This window comes from Echiichthys vipera (genome assembly GCF_963691815.1).
Source record: "Echiichthys vipera genome assembly, chromosome: 14".
Taxonomy (NCBI): Eukaryota; Metazoa; Chordata; class Actinopteri; order Perciformes; family Trachinidae; genus Echiichthys; species Echiichthys vipera.
In genome coordinates this window covers 21,504,099-21,529,863 of record NC_139839.1, presented here as the reverse complement: position 1 = coordinate 21,529,863, position 25,765 = coordinate 21,504,099, and the positions used below count along the sequence as shown (strand labels likewise).

Here is a 25,765-nt window from a genome sequence, read left to right as displayed (position 1 = left end):
AATGAAGACATATCTGACACACACACACAAACACACTGCTGCCCAAAACGTAAACATCTATTAACTGAGGACAGACTATCATGCACACACGAGCAGACATAAATTAAGAGTTTAAGTAAATGCAGAGTTTGAATAAGTTGGGACTTACATTAGAGATGTGATGACACTCTTGCCCTGGAAGATGCTAGGCCGCTGCTGAACCACTACATCCTGCCTGTGGGAGGGAGAGGGGGAATGCAGATAACCTCGACTCCCTGGCCGGCCTGGCTGCTCTGGTCCACCTGGTATACACAGAATGTGCTATTTTTAACAAATTATATCCATGAAACATAAGAACAGTACATTTATTGCTCTTTATTTCTTTTTTTATGCTATGTAACTGAGTAGCCTACAACCTAATAAAAGACAGAGAAAAAATCAGAGAGCATAACAGAGAGTGCGCGAGCAAGTGAGCAAAAGAGGAAATTTATCAGGAACGTACTTACTTGTTTATGTGATTGTGGTAATGACTGACAGCAGTCTTATAGGAATTGGTAAACATTTGCTTAGTAGAGTGAATATACACAGATTTCCCATATTAAAAGGGATATAAAGATAATGATTTTGAATTGAGATTTTCTCAACTTTTAAACAGCAACAAAACAACTCACTTCCACGCATGTATTCGTTGGTTCTCTCCCGCTCTCGTTCTCGCATTTCCCGCTCCCGTTCCCTCTCCCTCTCTCGCTGCTCCCTTTCCCTTTCCTTTTCTCTCTCTTTCTCCTGCTGCTCCCGGTCACGCTCCCTCTCACGTTCCCTCTCTGCACTGGCAGCAGCTGCAGCTGCAAGGTGGGCTTGGTGGCCTGAGGACAACAATGACAGACATCACACACACACAGACACAGCATCGATAAGAATTCCTTTAGAAATCTGATGCAAATGGCCGACAAGTACTGAATCCATCCTCATGGCAATACTTTGTCTCAGGAAGGAATATTACCATATTTGCCATTTCAGACAAAAGCAGGAGTGCAACAGACCACCCAGGTATCATTACAGTGCTGCTAATTTAGTTGCATATACACTTAAAAAGTCTCAATTGAAATCTGATACAATATTTAATGTATTATTATATATGTATTGTATATATTTAATGATCTTAATTGGAGCGAAACATAAAATTACTAATATGGAAATGAAGTAAGATGCATCTTACTTTAGTGAATTTCAGTCTGCATATTAATACGACATACAGATTCAACTGCAGCCATAAAACTAAACTAGACCATTAAAAAGAGGAGCAGGGTGTAAATAATTTATTTCAAACCTTGATTTTTTTGTGCCTCTAAAAGGATCTATTGAGGAGAACAATTTCTTTAGGTTAAAAAAGGGAAAAAAAACACTCAATTGTCATGCAACAGTCAGAGAATGTTTTTAGAAGTCATTCCCAGTGTGATTGCAGTCAACCTGATCCGTCACTGGACAAGCAGAAGTGACCTTTGACACCTCAGGCCAGTGCAGAGGTGTGAGGGAGCACGAAGATGGTGGCAGGGAAGTTAAGGGCACACTTGTAGGGCTGGGGAAGGGAGGGGTCCTCACCTGGCGATATGGAGGTTGGGTTGAAAGCCCTAGGAGGGAAAGGGGGCTGAGCTCCAGGGAGGTAGGCGATGCGTTCCAAAGTGGGAGTACCTGTTCCCCCAGGGTGAGGCAACAGGATAGTTGGAGGCATCTGGGCTAGATCAATAATCCCTTTTACAGACAGAAGCAAAGGGCCAACGGTGAACAACAAGAACCGATCCATCAATTTCTGAATGTATGAACACCGTACACGTTTAGCTGTAACCCATCACCTTCATCTGTTAGTGCTTACAAATACAAATTGATCAGTAAGAAACAGGGCTGCAAAGGGAGTGGGATAGTGGTCAACTTGTAAGAGGCAACCACTAAGCAAATAGAGATTTGGATGACCGTACCCAATTAATAAACTGAGTATTAGCCGAATCAGTTGCAGCCCCAATATTAAAAGCAAATCAGCTAAATTTGACCAGGTCATTTGCTTCTGGGCGTCTGGAAAAGGTAGCCACTACTGCACAAGCACACAGTCTGCACACAACCACCCCTCCCGCCCACAGACAGCCGAGGTGGGACAGGCACGGTCAGCCGGTTGAGGTCCATACCTCGAGCTCCAGCTGCGTAAGGGATAGTGACGGTCTGTTCCCGTGGTGACAACCCTCGGGCCATGTCAGGTCGGATGACTTGCATCTGCTGGGAAGTGATATAATCGTTGAGGATTGTCTGCCGCGTGTTCTCCATGGTGTACAGCTGGTAGGTGTTGTGGTAGCCTGCTGGAGAGGGCTGCCTGGGGAACATGAACGCTGTAGCAGACGACAGCAGGAGAAAAAAAAAAGAGGAAAAAAAAAACAGAGCAAAACATATGAACAGAAGGCTCACAGATAGTGATCGCAAGTGCTGACGTCAATAGCTGAAAAAGATCCTGGCCATGTAGTGCCTATGTATTAGAAGGCCTGAGGTGCTTTCGTCTGTTTACCCAGAATCAAGGCTACTATTGTTCTCTTTGTAGTTATGGTGGAAAACAGTGGAAAGGGTTTAAACACTGTACCAGGATCCAGCACTCTGTGGAAGGCCAGGGCGGGGTCGAGATGTGGAGGCAGGTGGGGTCTGTAAACTTCCCCAGGAACAACAGGCCGATGGTGGGGGTCAAAGGGACTGTGAGAGGCTACAGGGTCACCACCCGACACTGGGGACTTGGCTGGAACATTGTCCCTCTGTGTTGGGGTCATGGCACTCTTTCTTTCATGGGCTGCAGATTTTGAAGAGCTCATAACACCTTTGTAGGAGATAGGAAAACACATTGCTCTTCTAATAAGTAAATGCTTGGTTAAACAACATTTCGACATAATCTCTCATGACAGTATATCCGTCACCAAAAACAAAATCAGGACTGAAAATAATGTATTACTCTGAACATGCTTATTCTAGCAAATAAGAGGACCTGGTTTAGCAAGATAAATGTCTTATTACATTTGATCTGACTCTATAATTGTTGTATTTATAGTACAGGAATAGTTCTGAATATACCCTCAGGTGTGCGTGCCAACATGGGCGATCCTCTGGACACGGGATTGGTGCTGTAGTTAACAGGCGTCCTGCGAGCGTTGGCGTCCTCATACATGCTTGGGCTAAGCTGGGATTTGTTAGCCTCCTGGTGTGTGGAGCGCAGGACAGAGGCAGTGGAGTTGACCACTGTGTGGCGTACAGCCTTGCTCTCTTCGTATTTGGCTCGTTCCATGGCCTCGAGCTGGGGCATGTTGTGGGGAAGCTTATTGGGACTGGTGATCAGGGACTTGACATTGTGCTTGATAGTAGACTGGTTAAGAGGGTGAATCTGGTAATCGAACGCAACAACAACATTTCAGTAATCAATTTATAAGCAATATTTATGTGTTATTATTACGGTTTTAATGCATAAATGTAAGGAATTGGCAGAATTACATTTCACTAGTATTGTATCTAGGATGATTCTACGTAATATGTTTATATAATTTGTTATATATTGTTATGTACATTTGTTGATTTAGTATACTCAATATGAAAAGGTTTAAGGTAAAATAAACCCTCAATATAACAACAACAACAAAAAAAACAGTTCTATGGGGAAAGTCAAAATGTCTTACCTGAGACATTGAGCCCTCCATCATCCTCCTGTCTGACATGTCGGGGGTCTTGCAGATGTCCTGACCAGACTGATCTTGTCTCGGGATTTCGTGAATGGAGCGTCCCATTTCTTTGATGGTATTGACTCCCTCATAGGGCTTGCCCTTACCAATTCCCCCTTCAAAGGAACGGATCGGTGGGCTTTCTCGCTTTAGCTGTTTTCCATATTTCATTGAATCTTCATAAGTCTCTGCGGCGGTTCTAGGTGTTCCTGGAAACATTTGAAAAAGTATTTCAAACTACTACTAACAGTAAAAGATTAATAGGAATGTGGCAAGTATTACAATTAATTACCTTGCATGATGGATCCGGTCATCATTGGTCTTTCCTTAGAATCTCCATGCACACCTTCTCGTGGCAAGGCTCTGCTAATCAACCCTGAGAAACAAACAAGCACAAACATTATGCTGATATAGAACAAACAAACCAGAAAACATTGCTTAAATGAATTAACACACAAGCATTACCCTCAAATGGAGCTCCTTCCCTGACAGGGTGTCCCCTGACCATGGGTCCCTCTATGCTGTCATAGGTGCGTTTCAGCTCATGGCCTGTTCTGGGGCTGCGGGTGTTTTCCCTGGGGTTCTTGATAGCTTTTGAACACAAAAACACACAATCAAGTTTGTGTGCTTGGTAAAGGAATACTCAACAATTGGTGTATCCATAATCAAAACACTTACCATCATAGGAGAGGATGTGCCCACGCTTGCCTTCATAAATGACATGACCTTTAGACAGCTGTTCCCCCCTCGCCTTGTCTGGGCTGCTCAGGTCCTCTGTGGCCAACTTTGTGATTGTGCCCTTCAGGAGGTCAGCAGCAATACTGGACTGGGGCAGAGCTGGTGTTCCCTATTTGGTAGAAAAGAGCAAAGATATAATGCAACATAAAAAGCAAAAAAACACATACTCATAAATATGACAACGGGAAAAAACCCATTTACTACCTGAGTGATTGATCCTCTCATAGTCAGACCTTCGCCCATCTTTGCTGGGTTGCCTCTGCCATCCTGTATGGATTGAATTGCTCCTGGAGTTACACAGAGGAAAAGAGGAGAGTTAAGTCATGCATGGTTAGTGTTGTCTAGTGGACCTGAACCAAACGTTTGACTTTGGTAGCAATAGTGAGTGTCAAGATTTAAATTCTAATATATAGTAGCAGAAGAAGTACTGAAACCACAAAAATATATTTCCATGTGTCCCTAATTGTCCTGAACATTGTGTATGACATATAATGAAAAGTGTCTCAGTCAATATCTGGCAGTTATGTTTTCAGCAGCAGTGGGAATCACAGGCTTACGTGGAGGCTTCTGTTAGTTACAAGTACTCTTCTTAAGAGAGTGGGTAAGAGACACCCCTCTGGTGTGACTGCAGCAAAAGTAGCGAGATGCAAAATAAGTATAAAGGAGGAGAATAGCTTTTATACAATGGTTACAGAATCAGAATCAGAAATGCTTTAATAATCCCAGGGGGAAATTGTTTACAGCTTCAAGGAACAGTAACAGCTGCAGTTCAGGTTCAATGACAGTGAAGGCACAGCTTCGCAATACATTATACAACGTTGGTTAACAACGTACATGTAATCTCAAGTTAAAAGGTTATTCTGGTTGTCATGGTCTGTTTCTCTTTACAGGTCGATGGATGCTTTTTCGCTGAACTTTACTATTTAGCCAACACAACAGCTGTCATAAAGCATGCAGGATATATATTATGTGCCATTAGTGATCCATTTGTTTTTATATGTTTGAACAATGACCTGCAAAACATCCATTATAGATTAAAAGCTTGCCTTTGTAAAATGCTATGATTGAAAGATATAAAACCTCATGGCCTTCGAAATACAGTAATCCAACAAAGGTGTCATTAAACTGGGTGGGATTGGGACTTAATGTCTGTCTAAAGCTGCATACAAGCATACTTTTAGTTAAGTGACAGTCTTTCATCCTACCAGACTTGTTAGGATCCTGCTGCCGAGGCAGGCCCAGAGAGATGGAGCCCACAGCGCTCTTAGTCCCCTCTGGCCCATAGACAGCATGGGACGGCAAGTATGTGCCAGGAGTTCCCTGGAAAAGCAGAAAGACACATTTCAAGTCAGGTTAATGTGTCAATGAAGATGAGAAAGTAAAGTCAAGTGATATTGATAGTCTATTATGTGTTACAGCTAGGGGTGGAACGGTTTATTAAAAAATCTGTCCCGTTCGGTACGCTTCTCACGGTTCGGTACACATGTTTACCGTTCGGTTTATGAGGTGCAACGTAGCGTAAGCCTTCATTAACACTGTCCTTTCTCGTATCCATCTCAGCGCTACCGTCTCAGTGCGTCAAATCCCAGCATGCTGGGAGACTTGCTCTACCCGCTCCCTGTAGGCACACGGCCACAACGCTCCCGCAACGCATGCTCTCACTACGCACGTTCCCGCTGCGCACGCTCTCGCTACGCTCTCGCTACGCTCTCGCTACGCTCTCGCTACGCTCTCGCTACGCTCTTCTTCGTGGGTTTCTGAATCCTCTTGGCTACAGCTCGCTAAGCTCCGCTCTGTTTGTTCGTTTCAGTCTGGTTAAATCTGTGGTTAAATCACATCAATGTCTCTTTCTACTCTGAAAAAAAAAAGGTAGTCACAGAAAACCGTCAGTTCACCAGAGAATGGACAGAGAAGTTTTTGTTTCTGTCACTGTGAAGCGTGTCTTTATATTCTTACCTAGAAGGCAAACAATTGTTTACCTTTTTGCCAACTACATATATAAACTCGTAAATGTAGCAATGTCTCTCCTACTGTTTCAAAATCTCACTTCACTTTCATTTAAGATTGTTACAGTAATCCCTAAACAAGCTGCCTCATTATTTCAGTTTTTGCATGATTGCATGATATGTCCTTAAAAATATCTGATTAAAATGTTTTAGGCTACAAATCTGATACATGGTATTTTTAGAATCTAAAAGAAATCGAAAAAAACAACTGAACCGAAAAAGTGTGACCCGAAAACCGTGATATGAACCGAACAGTGGATTTTGCGAACCGTTCAACCCCTAGTTACAGCTGATAACAGCTAATAAACAGAAAGTCTTCTTTTTCCTGACTAATATATATCTTTTAGGCCTTGTTACAGTCAGGATACATCTGATCTAAGACGATGATTTCTCTGCTGGATGTCTTACCTGGGAGATGGAGCCTCCTTGGATGAAGGAAGGCTTGTCAGTGGGCTTGGTGGTTGGAATGAGTGGAGGAGGAGAGGGAATGTTGGGAGGTCGACTGGGTCTGCTGAACGTCACACGGACTCCATCTGGCATAGTCTGGACCAGCTGGTTGGGAGCAGGTTGGAGAACTGGTGGGAATAAAAAAACAAATTACAGATGAGTGCTTTCTGGTCAATAATTGGACATTAGATCTTAACAGCAAAGCATCAAATAACTTTTTTTCATACAAAAACAACAAAGCTCAATTCCCACAGAAACCTAGGTCAGCCCTCTAAATGTTTCTGCCTCCCAGACACGAAAACTTCGACCCACCCAACATAAGGCTTCCATTAAGCTCCATTTCCCATCAGAGACTGCATGATATATTCTGCTTAATTCTGACAGACTCCAGTGAGTGGTGATGTATTAGTGTTAAGCACTGAATGAAGACCTCAGTTGATAGCCTGTTCTCATCTTGAGGTAACCTTGACCCATCCCTGCTGTCTGCTTTACCGTCTCCTGGGAAAGCCGAGTAGACAAAATGGATCACAACATGCAAACACAAGACCGAGGGTAACCTCAATACAAGGAGCACACCTCATGCTATGCACTCTACAAAATCAAAAATGCAAAAACCTGTGCAAGAGCACCTTCAGCGTGCATATATGTCACCCTGGCTCATACGGGGAGAGCAAGGAAATAAGCAACTCTATGACAAATTTATAAATCCTTGTTGCAGGGGGACTGTGTCAAACATTAACATTAATGCTGCGGTTGACCGTCAAGGACAACCTAATTTGTCAGGGCAAGAGAAATGTTTGCCCCAAATGACAAGCAAGAAAAGCTACTGTAGTCAAACTTTTTTTTCCCACAACAACAGCTGTAGACATTTTCACAGGAAATGTTTTCCGTGCACCCGAATTTGGTGGACTGCACCCCTTTGCCTTCCTAAAGGAGAAGCAAGCCTTTGCCATAACTATAGATAGTGCAGGTAGTGAATGCATGACTCAAGAGAAACTAATTTGCCAGCAGGGTCAACATTAAACTTGTTTATACTGTAGTTTTGATTAACTCCCGCCATACCCTGTTTGCTCTAGTATTTCCACCTATGTGTGCTCCATTATGAGCTTTGTCGAGCTAGAACACGACAGCCACAAAAAAAACCTTCATCAAAATAAACAATATGTGTAAATTATATCCATTTTTTCCCTGCTTGAAGCACCGCCCTAACGTTTCATTGCTCTGATTGGTTGTGGGACTATCCAATTGCATCGAGAGGCATTCTGGTTTGCACCCATTAATAACATCCCCTGGAAATAGAAAATTAACTGAGACAAATACGCATTTGCAAATTAGTCTGCTGAAGCCAGGCTGATGAAAATTGACACAAGATCACAACACGATCCCAACATATTGGCTCATGACAGACACAAATGAAAACATTCATAGCGGTGATCAGAAGTTGTGGGGAATAAATTGCAGTGAGTGATTGATTGAGCCAAAACGAACAAAAATGGTACTTTCTCAGTTATTCTTAGTCATATAAATGCAAAATCACTTTATCCTAAACAGAGCAATGTTACATTATTGTGTGCCCAAAAAAAAAAGGGTGATGATGGCAACTTTTGACTGGCAGTGATTCACACACCACCTCAGCCTCTTTGTGGGACAAGAATGTAGGACAAGGACAAAGGGGTGAAAGAAGGTGCTATGGTTATTTCTGGTAAATTGGTGGACACACCAAAAATCTGACTCATGCATTGACGTACTCGCTGCAGTTTTAAAATCAACAACCTATACTCTCGTATGTGAATGTACCTGAAAGAGCTGGCTCATGTTTCTTTGACTGCCTTCCTATTATAAAAAAAGTGTTATTCATCAACAAACTAAATACAGACTGCAGAGAAAACGGCACATTGTCAGAATAACCCTGTGTATGTTCTCATTTGTCCAGGTCATCGTTATCGTTATTTGACTGAAATTGCTTTGGGGTGTCAGAATAACATTACTACAAAAGCATTTAGAGCTTCACCTGATTAATATTCCTCAGTGGAAACTTTGGCAAAGGTTTCAAAAATGTACTTCTCATGTCAATTAAAAATTGATTTAATACATCCAGTCCATGATACAACCCAATGTGTTTACACAAGAGGAAATTCAACCTGACTTATCTAATGCAAAAATGCTCTAAAACACTGCCAAACCCCAACCTACGACAGGATTAAAAGCTCCACAAAGGTTCTCCACAATTCTGACTCCAAATAAAGACAATCAAGCATCAATAATATAAATAATAACTGCCTTAAGAGTGTTAAATAAAGATATACATCAAGGTAAAATATAAGGGTGGCTCAAACTTAAAGTAAACTGCAAGTAGATTATTGCCAACAGAGTCAAAGAAGTGCCTCCATTGTCAAACACACAAGACTCAATGGGAGTCAAGCAAGGCTAGTTTGTATCAGCAAGGGAAGGGAGGAGGCAAGAGGGGAGGGAAGGAGGAGGTGAACATGTGTGCTTTTACCTGGTGGCACACTGTAGCGGGAGGCATTGGGGGCGTTGGGGTCAGGCTGGGGTGAGGCCTTGCTCAGCTCCCTGGGGGAGAGTCTGTAGGGAGAGCCTGGCCGACCAGAGTGGATCTCCTGGTCCAGAACCAGCTTCATGTCATAAGGCATGTAGGGTAGGGGCTTACCTGCAGTACACAGGCATAAGGACACAGGGAAGACAACCACTATTAAAACAAGAACTCAATGCTGACGAGCATTGAGCTGATTTACAATGGAAATGGTCCTGTACAAACTAAAACCGCCACCTGGACACAAACCCGCTGAAACCTATGTAATAAATATCTTGGTGTGAAAGCTCAGCAGCTTACTGATAGCTGCTCTACTCTTCACAGACTAAAAGGTGCTAAAAGCTTTGCAAAAATCATGCCCTAAAGCAGTCTGCCAAGTCACTTTACCACTCTCCCTTCTGAAGCTAAGAGGCTGAACTATGTCTGACTGGCCAGAGGCAGCAAGTGTCCTACTCTGACACGCTCCAGTCATACAACTTCAAAAAACAACAATCCCCTTCTTCTTCCAAAGGCATTTCAAGTGAGTCATCATCACAGATTTCAGCTCCGAGCTTGCATCAAATGTAAAACAGGGCCAGCTAACGTTTTTTTGTCTTGGCACGGTGGTCCACATTATAACGAGTCCAGATTACCCTCAAACGTTTCCTTTTTTGAAAGTGAAAAAAAAATAAAAATAGAATGAATGGGGCCTACAAAATGCATTAGCTATAAATAGTCCACTGTGAGCAGCGACGGCAGGGAACGAGGCTGAGGAGCGATGAACAGGATCATGGGAGATGAGGAAAGAAGAAGTATGGTTTTTGTTCTCTTACCGTCTCTGTCTATTAAAGTCGGGCTGCGGGTGTTGAAGGGCTGTCTGCGCTCCAGGTCTCCCTGATCCTGCCTCTGCCTTTCCTCTTGGTGCGCTGACTCGTGCACTGCTTTGATCTGATGTTGCAACATCGCAAAGCCACTGATGGGCACACCTCCGGGGCCAAAATGACCAGACACCTAGATAAGTTAAGGAGGGAAAATATCCAGATGTTAACCAAATGAGATTTTGAGAAATTTGTTTGAGCACTGACACACCGCATACAGAACACTGGCCAACCTTAAGAAATGCATTCCCTCTATATCTTGTAACTTTTGCTTTCAAAGGACTTAGGACACATTTGATTCATTTAAGACACTTTACATATAACACTTAAATCAAGACCTTGGTAGATAAATGATCCAGATTTACAGTTCACAGTTTCAGCACAGCACACAATAGAACTGTTGAGTACATACAAAATCAAAAAGCTGACAGTACAAACACCCGGACTTTCTGAGCCTAATACATTGCTCAGAATGGGTGATGTGGGAAATGTGGGCACGCTTTCAACCTGATGCGTACTTCAAGTACCAGTCTAAACCTGAAACTTCCAGTACCAGTCTAAATCTGAAACTGTGACTAACCATAGGTGGGATGGCAGCTGCCCGCTGCTGCATCTGCTGGATGTTGAGTTGGGTTTGCTTGGGTGAGGACACCAGCACCGTGCCTGGAGGGTTAAGCAACATAGGCTTATCCATGGAGAATATTCTGCAGAGGCAAAAACCAAGATGTCACACTCAAAACCATAAACCCCCTGTTTTTGTAAACCGAAATGATGTACATGAACATGAAAACACACCTCTGTCTTTCAGGCTCTGCTTCCACATCCTCGTCAGCACTGCAGGTGGCACTGGAGTCGTTATCTGAGTGGAGCTCCCTATGCCTCTCACCGTACTCTCCCTTTTCTCCTCTCTCCTTGATTTCCGGCTCCATCTTGACCTCAACCTCTCCAGTCTTCATATCCACATCCTGAGGTTCAGTTTTGGGATGCACTGAGTCGGCATAGGAAGTCATCCTGGCCTTTTCCTCCTGAGATCCAGTCTCACTCTCTGGGCTTTTCTCTTCCTTGACACAGAGTTCTCCATATAAGGGCTCCTGGGCCTTTCCATTACTGGCCTGACCTTTGTCCTGGTCAGAGCAATGAGCATCTCCTGTAGCGCTGTCTGCCCTCTTGGAGTCGGCAGACTGAGTGGGGGAGGGAGCACTCTCTGTATCAGAGCTGTTGTCACCGCCTGAGGAAGCATGAGAGGATGAATGAGTGATGATGTCAAACAAAGCATGAAACTTATTGAAACTCACAAGACTTCAAGCCAATTTGAATGCATTTTAAGATTAAGGGACAACCCAAACAAAACAATAAGGAAAAATTAAAAAAATAAAATAAATTAAATGTAGGCCTGTCATGACATAAATACACCTACTGGGGTGTTTTATTAGGTTCAAAAGCCTTGGAAGACCAAGTGTATCTTGATTGTGAAACAAAAAAATGATCTAAAAATAACCCAGCAAAAACTACAAACATGCCCCGATCATTCAGCCCCGTGGAATAATCCAAAAAGTTATGTCCACATTATGCCTCGTACATTTCTTCCCTATCCTTCTGAAATTTAATTATTGTCATATTTTGCTCTCGCACACACATATCTGCCCGCTCATACTGAATCTAATCTATGAACAGTTTTTGTTTATTCAAATAAATCCAAGGCTGCACAGATACAAGAAAACAGACTTTCAAAATACTCCAATGATCTAATAATAATAAATCTAATAATCTGCTAATTTCATACTTGAGTTGAAGTATCTTAAATGCCAATTGCATCAACATACTGAGGGTCAAAAACAAGACCCTGAACTGTAAATCTTATGGAACTTTAGATAGAGAAATCATACATCCTTAAGATGGAAACTGTGTTTAAAAAAATATATCTGTCTCTGTTGGTTTGCATATTGTCTACCACTGCAGTTGTTGCCATAGTGATGGTAGTCCAGATGGCATATGCGAGAACAACTTTGCAGATACACAATATGTATCAAACCAAAACAAGAGAAGAAGTATTCCTAAACATCCAAATGGCAAAAAAATACAATGTTGATCAGTAAACTTTAATAGAGCTGTACTAATGCCTCCTCTGGCTTTATGTGCCCTGTCTGATGTATACAATGAGATCCACAGGTTGCAGATCACTAAGACCTCTAAAACGCAGTTTGGGTTTCCATGGGACACAGACAAAGTCAAATAAACATGACAGAAAATCTTGTGACCTCCCTCTGTCGTCACTGCTATCTTGCGAACTGGAGGCTGTTTAAATTATATACGCAAGTCTACTGAGCAACAAATAGGATATATTGAATCCCTTTACTGTTAAGAAAACAAACCAGCACAATTCAGTAGCAATTAGCAGTGGTGGAAAGTAACTATGTACAATTACTCAAGTAATACATTTAAGCACCATTTGGAGGTACTTTACTTGGAAATCTATATTTTATGCTATTTTGTACCTTTACTCCACTACATCTCAGAGGCAAATTATAGTTTTTGCTTCACTACATTTATCTGACAGTTTAGTTATGTTGCAGATTCAAATTACTAGTAAAATTAAAAATCAACTAATAAATTGAGATGTAATATTATAGAACTACTCAATATTATATAAAATAGATTAAATAAGCCCCTCTTTAACCAGCTGCAACATTAAAGTGACAAATACATAAATGCAGTGATGCATAAATATGATTGTCACCCAATTATAATTTAGTAATATGATTCTGACATTGGCAAATCTGCAAAATGAAGACATTTACTTTCGGTACTTAAAGTATATTTTTTGAGGGGCCGGTGGCACAGCAGTTGGAGCAGTCGCCCCATGTAAAGAGGCTGAAGGTCCTCGAGGCATGCCCGCCCCCCCTCTCTCACCCAATTTCCTGTCTGTCCTATACAATAAAGGCTTGAAAAACTGCCAAAAAAAATAATCTAAAAAAAAAAGGGGGGGGGGGGGGTGTAGGACTAGCTATAGAGTATTTTTACAAGGTAGTATTGTTACTTTTAATTTAGTAAAAGCTCTGAATACTTCTTCCACCACTGCCAATAAGGCAATATTCACAATAATAATATAATCATAATAGCTATTTATGTATGTTGTACTGTATCTTATTTATAGTGGGCTGCCTTTACGATGTAATGCCAGCAAAGATAAAGACCTCTGAGGAGGACAGGGGCGGGCAGACAGTCAGGCTTGCTGGATCAAACAAGTGGACCGGCACTTTGTGTTCAAAGAGCAAGCTTTGTTGAGTCTTCAAAGCCAAGAATTGTTATGCAACAGGCGCCCATGTACTCAGAATAAGTTCATATCTTTTATCTCCAGCTCCCCCCGCCCTTTTCTTTTTTTTTCGTGTGATCCTTTTTTTCCCTTTCTCATTAAAAGCTGTAAAGAATGAGCACATTGCCACCGACGCAAATTAAATCCTTACATGACAATTCCGAGGGCGTTCTGGATCAGGTTTATACTTGATAATATCAAGCATGAAGCTCCACAACTCGTAGGAAAGGTCAAAAATTGTGATACAAAAACTGATCAGCCTGCAGCGTACCCTTAACCAGGTTGCCCTAGGTCTCAGACAAACGGGAGGAAAAGTACAAAATAAATGTGTTCGGGCATGTGCGTGTCTGTGCTTTTAATGTTGAGCATATGCTTCTTATCATCCATTTCTCTGACCTTCACTGTCATCTACGTTGTCGTCATCATCATCCTCATCATCGTCATCGTCGTCATCGTCATCATCAGGTGACGCTGTAGCTAGACCTTCACCTTGAGACCTATCAGCACGAGCCCGTCGTGTATCCTGGGAAACAAAGAGCAGCATTTTGCATTCACACGTTACTGTTAACAACAGCTCAATGACAAACCATAGCAGAAGCAAAGAGCAAATAGCTTACCTGCTTATGCTGCTGGAGCAGGTTGTCCAGGTTGTGACGTCTCTTATAATTGAAATAGAAATTCTTGCACTGTGCCTCACTTTTAGTGCCCACCATTTTGGCAATGGCGGTCCAGTTTCGCCCATGCTCAACTAGCCCTGGTGCCGAACAAAGAGAGAATTCTGCATTAAAGATCTGCAGCCTTTAAATGCTTTAAAGAATACAAATCAATAAGCAGAATTTATTATATTATATTCGACAATATACAATAATTGTATGCATTGTTTGACTTGGATTTAACTGAAGGGATCTAAAATACACAGCAGAGCCAGCCAAGCCATCAAAGCCTGGTTTGTCATGGACATACTTCGTGTTATGCTTCCCTATCTCAAATCATACAGTGCAAGTGCCATTACTATGATTCAGGAAGATGATCTCAATGCATTCTTAACTCTCCTCAGAGTTAAACGCTGCTGCAGTATTTATTAATGAACCTTCGGTATTGCTACAAAATGACAGTACTCTGTTGCTATGGTTTGCTGTTGGTCTTTCCCATCCTGATTATCTCTGAGCTGTTGACACAATCAGTTTTGACGGGCTGGCTAAACTTCGAACCTACTCTGCCAAGCTGCAGTAAACTGGTAGACTGCCATTTACCTTTGACATTAGGGCTTTTCTTCTCCTAATCCTGTTACCCCTGTGACCTCCCCTCCATCCATGCCATACTGAGATGAGGGATTCAGACAGCTTGACAAATCACCACACAGCTAAAGACAAAGCCCCATTACTGCACTAGTTAAATGGGGCAATGGGGGCATTGGGACTGTTAATGACTTATCTTATTTAGAGTTACTTAAACTTGCAGACAATCCAGAAATGTTAGACAGTATGGCAACTTCATCTAGAGGCATAAAAATATGCATTAAAATGCTCTCGCACAGAAAGATCATGCATGAAGAATGTACTTCGTTAAAAAGTGCTCCAAATGTTTCCCATGCTAGCTGAGCACACAACAACAAGAAATATTTTTCACAAGTTGTGGCACCGGAGCTTCACTTAAATGTCTTCAGATAAATTCACCATCTTAACAGTTACATTTGTCACATGAATAATGACAGTAAGTAGAGACAACAAACATACATCCTAGAGAAGAAGTTTTTGTTTATGTAAAATTCTTGTTTTCTTTGTTTGTACTTGGCATGACAAATTCAATCTTTGGAAAAGTTTTACGGGATAAGTACAAATGATACCTTTGCGAAGCTTATAGGTTTTAAGAGAGGAGTTAATGGACTTTGACGTTAGTGGTGCTGTTGTATGTTCTGTATTAATAATGTAAGGTGACTGCATGCGAACAAACCACGGTGATAACAATGACCAGCCATCTTAAAAATACCAATAATAATTAGACCGGAAAATCTGAGATCGATATAACAAGATCCTGTCTGCTCACACATCTACTTGCAAGGGAAGATGGACCTTAATCCATTACATTTCTGACATGCTTAAATTGAATTTGTTATGACCAAATCAATGAAAACTACCCATTCACAACAGTACACCAATAACAAATAAGTGTTTCTTTTCTTTTTATAGAGCGAGGGCCAGACTTGAGATGTATAAACGACAAGGTTTATTCAGATCAGCAGGTTACAGCAATGACTTAGAGGGGAACTGTGTTCAATGTACAATGTTCAATGCTTGCGTGACCAGCCATATGTGGCGCCATAGCATAAACGTGATTTCTGAACGTGCTTTGTCATATGACTAGAGGAGGTCGTGCAGGCCTCTTTTAGGTACTAATCCACAGACATATCTAACATACAGGTCCGAATGCCTTAGGAGATCAGAGCAGCAGTGTATTTTTGTTAAGACGGACGCAAATCTCCATGAGAGTCTTAATTCATCCACATTAATCCCTTTATTTACCCCAGTCTGTGAGTCTTGGCACTGAGGGAAACCTACGTAAGAGCCTATACCAACAAAGCCAAACACAAAGGGTGAGTGGGGGCACCCTTGACGGCATATGACCTGACTAATAACTGCAGCAGTGAAGGCTGGGACCAGGCACAGTATGCAACAACCATTTTGAAGAATTTACAAGACCAAGGTTAGTTTAGGGTGCTAGGGCCCTTAACAATCATGGAATTTAAGTTGACAATTAATTGTCATGCAAATAATTGCGATTAATAATTAAATTATCTTTCTCTGTTCATTTTATGCCACACAGTGGTGCTGGTGTGTTTGGAAATTAGACTTACATCCATGTTGTTAATTTTTATATCTGCCCATAGGATGCGATGCTTGGCAAAGGATTGTAATTAACATTCAAATAGCTTCTGAAACAAAGTTTCACCACTCGCTCTGATACACATTTCTATATTACAAATTGAAAGATTTAATTTACATGCCTGTTCTAAAAACTGTTGTGTAGGTCGACCTAATGTAACATGGTTCAAAACCGTTAATTCACGTGAAAGAGGCTTGATTTTATTTTTAAAAGTTAATATGCAAGAGGGAGTCTGTGGTTACCGTTCCTGCATCGGCTTCCAGTCTGTGGTCGGGAAGTACAGGGTGTCAGTATACTATATACTGGTCTAAGTTGACTCCCAGCAGGGGTTAAGTATTGGCATTTAAAAAAAAGTAATATAATATAGAGAAAAAAGAAGAAGAGACAGTGACAGTGAGAGGGAGTGTGTGTATGATGGAGAGTGGCCTATGAAGTTAGTGGTAACGCGGTAGTGCAGTGTGTGTACAGTTTAATTGTCGGTGAATAAATGCTTCAGCTCCTTAAGACCCAAGATAAGTCGCTGTGCCTTGCTTGTTATCGGCAGATTAAAGTGAAGGGAGTTAGCCCCGAAGCAAGCGACAACAGTCCAGGCTCAAAGTGAACCAACCTTTAAGGTGGACCAGCTATTTACATTTTAGTGACAAGCCAGTCCTCCAAGTTTTACGCAGCACCACTGTAGTCCACCATAAGGCTTAGTTAAGGTAACTTTTCCGGGGGATACCCTGAAGGCCGAAGTTGATGTTCAAGTTGGGGCTCATCCCTTCGCTCTCAGCTCTCTCTCCCTCTCCCGCTCACAAACTACACAAAGAGATATTCCTGAAAGGACCTGCACTACTGTTATAAAACCATGCTTCCATTCAAACATTCTTATGTGAATTATCTAGTTAGATATGTTGGATGGAACATACTTTCCCCAGAGCTGTCAAACACACTACTGCATGCTTTAGGGGGACTCGCTGCTATAAATCCAGAGACCCCTCTGTCATCATCTTGCCACAAATATGGTTGCTCCCTTTTTTTCATGTTTTTCCCTGACTTTAAAACCTTGTGCTCAGTTAAGACACTTTATTTGGTTTTAAACACACTGGCTTTAAATTCCCTTAAATGTGGAATCTAAGGATTATACAAAATGATCCCGGTCAGCTCAAATAATCGCTATCAGGGATCATGTAACATATGCGACAGGCCTATAGAGGATCTGACAAAGTTTTTGAACGTGAATAATAGATAGTGATCTTGAGAAGAAGCAGCAACTGTAGAGTAAAGCTAAGTAAAGCTAAAGAAGAGAGAGAAAAAAATCCCTGCAACCCTTCATGGGTCTCTGACAGCTTCCAGTTAGGCACCAGCACAAGTTTCTCTTTGTGTGATCGCATGGGCACATTCATTCCTGTGTGCATGTAAGAAACAGGCAGGGTGAGGCAACATCAGATAATCAGAAGAAGAAAAGACGAAGACAGGGAAGGGGGGAGAATAAGGAAAGATAATAAAAAGCAGGGGAGGCACAGCAACGCAGAGAACAGAGAGAGAAATAAAATGAAACACTACCTTTTTTGGCGACCTCCATCTCCTCCTCGGTCCAGCGAGAAGTTTCTCCGGTTTCACCAACACCAGCTAAATCACAAAGAAAAAAGACACAGCCCAATCAGCACTGACATAAAAAAAGAGAGACGGAGGGAGGGACACAGGAAGAAAGAGAGATAGAGAGAGTGACGGTCCTCCCTTCAGTCCTCTCTTTCTCATGGCCACTAATCTAATAATCTGTTTACATTCAGGGGCTGACGAGACCTGCTACCTCACTTACACTCTCGCTCTAACTCACTCTCCTACTCTCACATTCTCTCTCTCCTCCCTATCCCCCCCCCCCTCCCTACAGTCCAGAGCAAGCCCTCCCCCTCTCTAATCCACAAGGGGAGGGCCTTGGTCAGCTGATGTAGCGCCAGACAGTGGAGGACTTGAGAGCCCTGCCTCCCTCTCTGGGAAAATGGCCTTGGATGGAGACAAATAGAGAGACAGGACAGCCAGCCCCCACCCCTTTCACACACACACACACACACACACACACACACACACACACACACACACACACACACACACACACACACACACACACACACACACACACACACACACACACACACACACACACACACACACACACACACACACACACACACACACACACACACACACACACACACACACACACACACACACACACAGTAACCCCCCCCCTAATTCACAGAAGTACACGGTTCGTATGGAGGGGGCCGAGTGAACTCTAGCCCACTCTCCTCCATGGCACCCACTGAGACTGAGTAAACATTTGGACTAATATAGCAGCAGATGTACCCTTGACATTAACAGGAGGCTTGCCCCCACACATGCACCTACCAAGCTTGAAAATTAGTTGATCAATTCCCACTGTTTAGACGGCTCCTACCAAAAGCCCCCGGCCACAGTCTGTTGCACCAAGTTAAACAAATGTCTACTGGACTAGACTTCCTTTTCCCGGTGCAAAACCCACATGTTCTCCCTGTGACAGTTTGGCCCCCTCAAGGGTGGTCATTAATCTCGGGGCTTTGAAAACAGAGAGGGTGTCTGGCTACAGTGTAGCATCTCACCTAAAGACACACACACGCCATTCCCCTCGGCTTTAAACAAGATCAAACCCCCACCGTTGGACACTGAATCAGCAGCTTCCTGAACTGGCCTGGCACCATTTCAACTGGGCAAAACTGACAGATAGTTACCCTTTAGCACCTAGCCCACTTACTTCTAAGAACCCACATAACTGCAGGGGTTACAACAGAGCAAGCAAACAGCCACAAGATTCACAATGTAGTCACTAAGGGAGATTACAGTGGACTCAGTCCTACATAAACCATGATACTTAGAGGGTTGAGAGGACGGAAAGACACACTGCAGACAGTTAGTTAATCACATTATAGGGCAGACCTGGCATAACTCAGACTGCTGAAAGAAGTAGCACTCAGATAGCAGAGGGAGCAGGTGGCAGAGAGGCAAAGCACACTTACAAAACGGAATTAATGATATAGAATAACGCCACAACAAACTTATCACACAGGGACTTGGATACCTGAAAACCTGTGCTAGCCTTGTCTCAGTAATGGACTTGAAAGGGGGGAAGAGTACTAGTGCGTGACTGAGTACCATGACAACAGCCCTGCCAGAACACATTGCCATGGTGATGGACAGACTACATACAGCTTCATGAGCTGAGTGCAGTGCAGGACAGAGGCTGTCTGGCACTTGAAATGAGTGCCTGAAACAACTGTCCACTTTTATGCTGTAAACAGCTTTTGACTTTACACATTTTTTAAAAAAAAGAAAGAAAGGAGAAAGCCAGAATATCTTTATTCTGACACATTTTCTAACCTTGTTTAAAATGTATATCTGTTGTGTGCTATCCAATTCTTCCAGCTCATGATACAAAAGGTTAACACTGTAAACAAAAACACTAACACTGAAAAATAAAAATATCTTTCAGCCTACCATGAAATTTCAGAAGCTAAATAGGATGCCGGAGAATGGACACGGTGGTCACTCAACAGTAATTGTTAATGTTGATTGCATAAATTGCTGCACGCTTTTTGGCATGTTTCATCAACTCAATAAATGGGCAATGTTAAAATCAGTAAGTCTTCTAAACTTCTAAACATGGAATAACACTGAATATATGTTTCCTATGTTGCAGTTACAAAAAGATAAACAGACTGTGCACACAGTCAGTTAGAGAATGTGTAATTTTCGGTGCCTAGCCAATAGAATTACATCTTTACATTTATATTCATGTATTTATATACTCTATTCTGTGTCAGCAGAGCGCATCCCCAAGAGGCTTCACCTTTATTAGCATCCATTGAAGCTACTGGAGTCTGTGGTTTTGCAGGCTCCTTCATGGACTTCTGCATTGGATCAGACTTGGGGAGCTGCGGAGGATCTGGCAAGGAAGGCTCAGGGGCAGGGGGAGGCGCCTCCTCAGCCGCCACAGATGCAGCCTCATTGGCCATGGAGCGTGTGGTGATCCTTCCCTTACGGCGGCCCTGGCTGTTGGCAGTCTTCCTGCCACGCGGCGTGTTTTGCTCCTTTCCGTCCTCGTCCTCCCCACCGTCACACTTGTCTTTGTCCTTGCCAATGTCCCTGTGGTTTTGGAGGGGGGAAACACAGCTTTAGAGACTGTTGGTACAGCGAATATCCATTCCCCTTTGAGTCAGCAATAATAGTCCCTTTTTTGTAATCTCTTCTTTTCCGCCACGACTGAACACGGATGAAAAGCAAATTAGGAATTCTCTACAATCATTCAAAACAACTTCCTAACTTGTTAACAAGTCTTGACTGTTGTGCCACGTGCCAAAACAGACAGTGCTTCCCCCTTCCAAGTCTCCTCTAGGCCATGAACTTGTATCACTACTGGGGATCTAAAACCGTCCTATCATTGCACTTTTTTTCTGATATTCATTAAATATTTCACAAACAAGAACATAATTTGCCTTCTGAGTATCACATGATTGTAATGTGGTAATTCAATAAGACTAATTGAATCTTATGATATTATAATAGTCACCTCATGCACCATTTAAGCTGAATGTTTAGCAAGCTTTGTGAAATATTCACTCTTGTGTTCATTCCTATTTAATATCAATAGGTTAGAAAGATTGCTTCTTAAAAAGCCAAAATGGTGGAAAAACACTGTTGACATAAACAACTGTAACTGAACAGGGTTGTTGGACTATCACAGATGAATGTTTACAATTTGGCTTTTTGAATACCAGCATGTCCTTCAAAATAAAACACTGAAATATAATAGAATACATTTACCTTTTCACAAACCTTGACCAAAACTATCCCTGTATATGGACCCTAGGATGACAACACGTAGATGGGAGCTTTACCTCCAGGGCTTATGGACAAAAGTGACACCAGGACAAACAACTATTCACAGCTCACCTAGAATCTTCCTTTTCATCTTTCTCTTCCTCGTCCTTCTTTTCCTCGTCCTCTTTTTTCTCGGATTTCTCAGATTTCTCCTCCTCGGTTTTTTCGTCTGACTTGTCTTCTTGTGAGGGACGTGTTATTTGCTGAAGACAAAACACAGGGGAAATATTTAGCCGTTTCTCCTTGAAACAAAAAGGAAAAGTTAAAATGTCTAGATTGGTAAAAGTGATATAGGTTTTAAATACAAAGCAGAAAATACTTTTCATTCCTTAGTGATATTAGTGCTTTAATTCAGATGTAAAAACCTTCACTGTGACACATTCAAAAAGATCATTCAAACAAGTAACACAAGCATTCATTTTGGTCTTCTTCAATATCTTTATGTATCTACCACCAGTCCGATACTATCTTACTATGATACAGAAAATATGCTATACATCCCATGATTGTAATGTGGTAATTCAATAAGACTTATTAACTAACTAATCCAACGATATTATAAAAGTCACCTTCTGCACCATTAAAGCGGAATACTATGTATGCATCATAACCTCATCATTTTACCCATTACTACACCCTTCCTCACATTTTTACACAATTTCTGGTCCAGTTTTCCTGCATGCTATCAAGCAATGGACATCTTCACATGATAGCAGTGTTTGTATAGGCCCTGTGAGCCCAGAGGACCATCTTAAAATATACAGAAGATGGGCCGGAATGGTCTGCTTGAATATGTTCAGTGTGATAGCAGACAGACAAAGAAATGTGAGCTACCAAAATATAATACAATAGAACAAAAATAAAGAGTAAAGGTTATTAAACTAAAGTTACAAGATAAAAAGCCTAGTCACTCAAACTGATGATCTTCACAAGTCCAGTAGGGCTGGACGATGAGGCCAAAATCTTCAATACTGATTTCATATCTCAATATCAATATATGTTGATATATATAGATTCTGGCTTTTTGTGGATTTATTGCTTTCACAGGTCCATTCGAGGCAACTACGGCGCCATCACCACAGACTTCTGGCCTGCTCTGGTACGTGCTGACGTGTTACGGTGACGTATTACGTTATTTCCGGTGCTTGTGTGTTGGTCACTCGTTGTTGTTTCACTGTTAGCTGCTCTCGCTAAATTCAACTGTTTTTGCTATAATATTCACCACAGCGGCTAACTACCGCTTAACATTTAAACATCCACTAGTTCTACTCAAGCACTCACAGCTCTCCTTCTTTCAGCCGCTTTCTGGCTAAATTAATCGTTACACGCTGTTAGCCACTTTAGCTTAGCAGTTAGCTTCACGGCTGGTGATGGCTTCCCCCGCTCTCTCTCCTGCTCTCTCTTGCTCCGAGTGTCGTATGTTTAGCTACTCTTCTGCCTCCTTTAGTGATAATGGTAAATGTAATAAGTGTAGTGTATTTGTAGCGCTGGAGGCGAGGCTCAGTGAGTTAGAGGCACGGCTCCGCACCATGGAAGCTCAGTCTTACGCTACAGTAGCTAGCCAGCCACCTACAACTTTAGCCGGTGCGAAGCCACATAGTGTAGCGTTAGCTCCTGCTAGCCCTCCCCCGGCAATCCCTGAGCAGCCAGGGTCCTCCTGGGTGACTGTGAGAGGAAAGCATAGTTCTAAATCGAAGCCCATGGTTAACCATCCGCACGTTCACGTTTCAAACAAGTTTTCTCCACTCAGTGACACACCTGCTGAGAAAACAACACTGGTTATTGGCAGCTCCATTTTGAGAAACGTGAACTTAGTGACACCAGGGACAAAAGTAAAATGCATCCCAGGGGCCAGAGCGGGCGACATTGAATCCTATTTGAAACTTCTGGCTAGGGATAGACGTAAATATGGTAGGATTGTTATTCACGTCGGCGGTAATGACACCCGATTACGTCAATCGGAGGTCACTAAAATTAATGTGCAGTCGGTGTGTTCTTATGCAAAAACTATGTCGGACTCCGTAATTTTCTCTGGTCCCCTGCCCAACTTGACTTGCGATGACATGTATAGCCGCATGTCATCATTCCGTCGCTGGCTGTCTGGATGGTGCCCGGTAAATAATGTGGGCTTCGTAGATAATTGGCAGTCTTTCTGGGGAAAACCTGGTCTTATTAGGAGAGATGGTATTCATCCTACTTTGGAGGGTGCCGCTCTCATATCTAAGAACCTGGACGCAGTTGTTAGCGGTCTAAAACCATGACAACCCAGTGTTGGGATCAGGAAGCAGAGTCGCAGTTTAATACACCTCTCTGCGCTGCCCTTATCGCAGGTACCCAGGAAGCAGAGTGGCAGTCTTACACACCTCTCTGCGCTCCCTGTGGAGCATTTTCCAGCTCAGTTTAGTATACAAACACTGTCTGCCCCACGATCATTTAAATTAAACAGATCAAAAATGAACAGAAGAGGAGCTATAAAGAAAAACTTGATACAAATCAACGCAAAATCTGCGACAATGCAACAATATCAGAAAATAAAATGTGGACTTTTAAACATTAGATCTCTCTCATCTAAAGCTGTATTAGTAAACGATCTGATATCAGAAAACCATATTGATTTACTCTGTCTGACCGAAACCTGGCTGCGTCCCGAAGAATATGTTAGCCTAAATGAATCCACTCCTCCCAGTCATATTAATACTCATATTTCTCGAGGCAGTGGTCGAGGAGGAGGCGTTGCAGCTATTTATAATTCAGGCCTATTAATAAACCCTAAACCTAAACTAAATTATAATTCATTTGAAAGTCTTGTTCTTAGTCTTTCACATTCAACCTGGAAAACTGTGCAGTCAATTATATTTGTTATAGTGTACCGTGCTCCCGGTCCCTACTCTGAATTTCTGTCCGAATTCTCAGAGTTTCTGTCAAATTTAGTCCTTAAATCCGACAAAGTAATAATTGTAGGTGATTTTAATATTCATGTGGACAGCGATAATAATAGTCTCAGTATCGCGTTTATCTCTCTATTAGATTCGATTGGTTTTAGTCAGAGTGTACATAAACCTACTCACTGTTTTAATCACACCCTCGACCTTGTTTTGGTTTATGGTGTGGAAATTGATGACTTAATAGTCTTTCCACAGAATCCTATTTTATCAGACCATTATTTAATAACTTTTGAATTCATATTACAGGACTACTCACCACTGGGTAAAAGTGTCTACACCAGACGTTTATCTGATAGTGCTATAACTAAATTTAAGGAAGCGATTCCATCTGCATTTACTTTAATGCCTTATCCTAATATTCAAGATTCCTGCACTAACGTTAGTTTCTCTGAAATTGATCACCTTGTTGAAAGTGTTGCAGGCTCTCTAAGAACAACACTTGACTCTGTTGCTCCTTTAAAAAAGAAGATAATAAAACAGAGGAAGTTAGCTCCGTGGTATAACTCACAAACCCGTGAATTAAAACAAATATCGCGAAAGTTGGAAAGTAAATGGCGCTCCACTAAACTGGAGGAATCTCACTTAGTTTGGCAAGAAAGTCTTAAAACCTATAGGAAGGACCTCCGTAATGCCAGAGCAGCCTATTACTCATCTTTAATAGAGGAGAATAAGAACAATCCTAGATTTCTTTTTAGCACTGTAGCCAGGCTGACAGAGAGCCACAGCTCTATTGAGCCATGTATTCCTATAACCCTCAGTAGTAACGACTTCATGACCTTCTTTAATGACAAAATTATAACTATTAGAGACAAAATCAACTCGCTTGGCACTATTTGTTCATCAAACCCAGGAACCTTACAAACTGTACGACCTGAAATATTCTTGGACTGCTTTTCTACAGTCGACCTTAACAAATTAACATCTACTATTTCAGCATCAAAACCTTCTACTTGTCTTCTAGACTCTATTCCAACTAGGTTACTTAAAGAAGTGTTACCTTTAATTAGCACTCCTGTATTAGATATGATTAACATGTCTTTGTCAGCAGGTTATGTACCACAGTCTTTTAAAGTAGCTGTAATTAAACCTCTTCTTAAAAAGCCCAGTCTTGATCCTGAGGTACTAGCCAACTATAGACCTATATCTAACCTTCCTTTTCTCTCTAAGATCGTCGAGAAATTAGTTGCCAATCAGTTGTGCGACTTTTTACATAATAATGAGTTATTTGAGGATTTCCAGTCAGGATTTAGAGCAAATCATAGCACTGAGACAGCACTGGTGAAAATTACTAACGACCTTCTAATAGCTTCAGACAAAGGACTTGTCTCTGTACTTGTCTTACTAGATCTTAGTGCTGCCTTCGACACTATTGACCATCACATCCTGCTACACAGACTAGAGCATCTGATCGGC

The 25,765-nt window shown here is 42.0% G+C and overlaps 1 protein-coding gene across 5 annotated transcripts in view; it reads right to left on the bottom strand.

Moving 5' to 3' along the window:
- The window catches only part of ncor1 (nuclear receptor corepressor 1), a 66,311-nt gene that overhangs the window by 6,489 nt on the left and 34,057 nt on the right, over positions 1-25,765 (bottom strand). For 3 of the 5 annotated variants that reach the window (XM_083927647.1, XM_083927649.1, XM_083927651.1), the window contains 23 exons: positions 21,480-21,610; positions 20,377-20,672; positions 18,057-18,122; positions 14,246-14,382; positions 14,025-14,151; positions 11,111-11,543; positions 10,896-11,019; positions 10,271-10,448; positions 9,408-9,575; positions 8,705-8,740; positions 6,869-7,035; positions 5,660-5,774; positions 4,659-4,741; positions 4,395-4,563; positions 4,182-4,307; positions 4,009-4,092; positions 3,675-3,925; positions 3,079-3,385; positions 2,600-2,827; positions 2,157-2,354; positions 1,579-1,728; positions 651-842; positions 149-281 (listed from right to left, as the gene is read on the bottom strand). In XM_083927647.1, the coding sequence (XP_083783773.1) occupies positions 149-281; positions 651-842; positions 1,579-1,728; positions 2,157-2,354; positions 2,600-2,827; positions 3,079-3,385; positions 3,675-3,925; positions 4,009-4,092; positions 4,182-4,307; positions 4,395-4,563; positions 4,659-4,741; positions 5,660-5,774; positions 6,869-7,035; positions 8,705-8,740; positions 9,408-9,575; positions 10,271-10,448; positions 10,896-11,019; positions 11,111-11,543; positions 14,025-14,151; positions 14,246-14,382; positions 18,057-18,122; positions 20,377-20,672; positions 21,480-21,610 (3,899 nt within the window). The remainder of the gene's footprint in view (positions 1-148; positions 282-650; positions 843-1,578; positions 1,729-2,156; positions 2,355-2,599; positions 2,828-3,078; positions 3,386-3,674; positions 3,926-4,008; positions 4,093-4,181; positions 4,308-4,394; positions 4,564-4,658; positions 4,742-5,659; positions 5,775-6,868; positions 7,036-8,704; positions 8,741-9,407; positions 9,576-10,270; positions 10,449-10,895; positions 11,020-11,110; positions 11,544-14,024; positions 14,152-14,245; positions 14,383-18,056; positions 18,123-20,376; positions 20,673-21,479; positions 21,611-25,765) is intronic. The other 2 variants (XM_083927650.1, XM_083927648.1) reach the window with 2 other exon arrangements.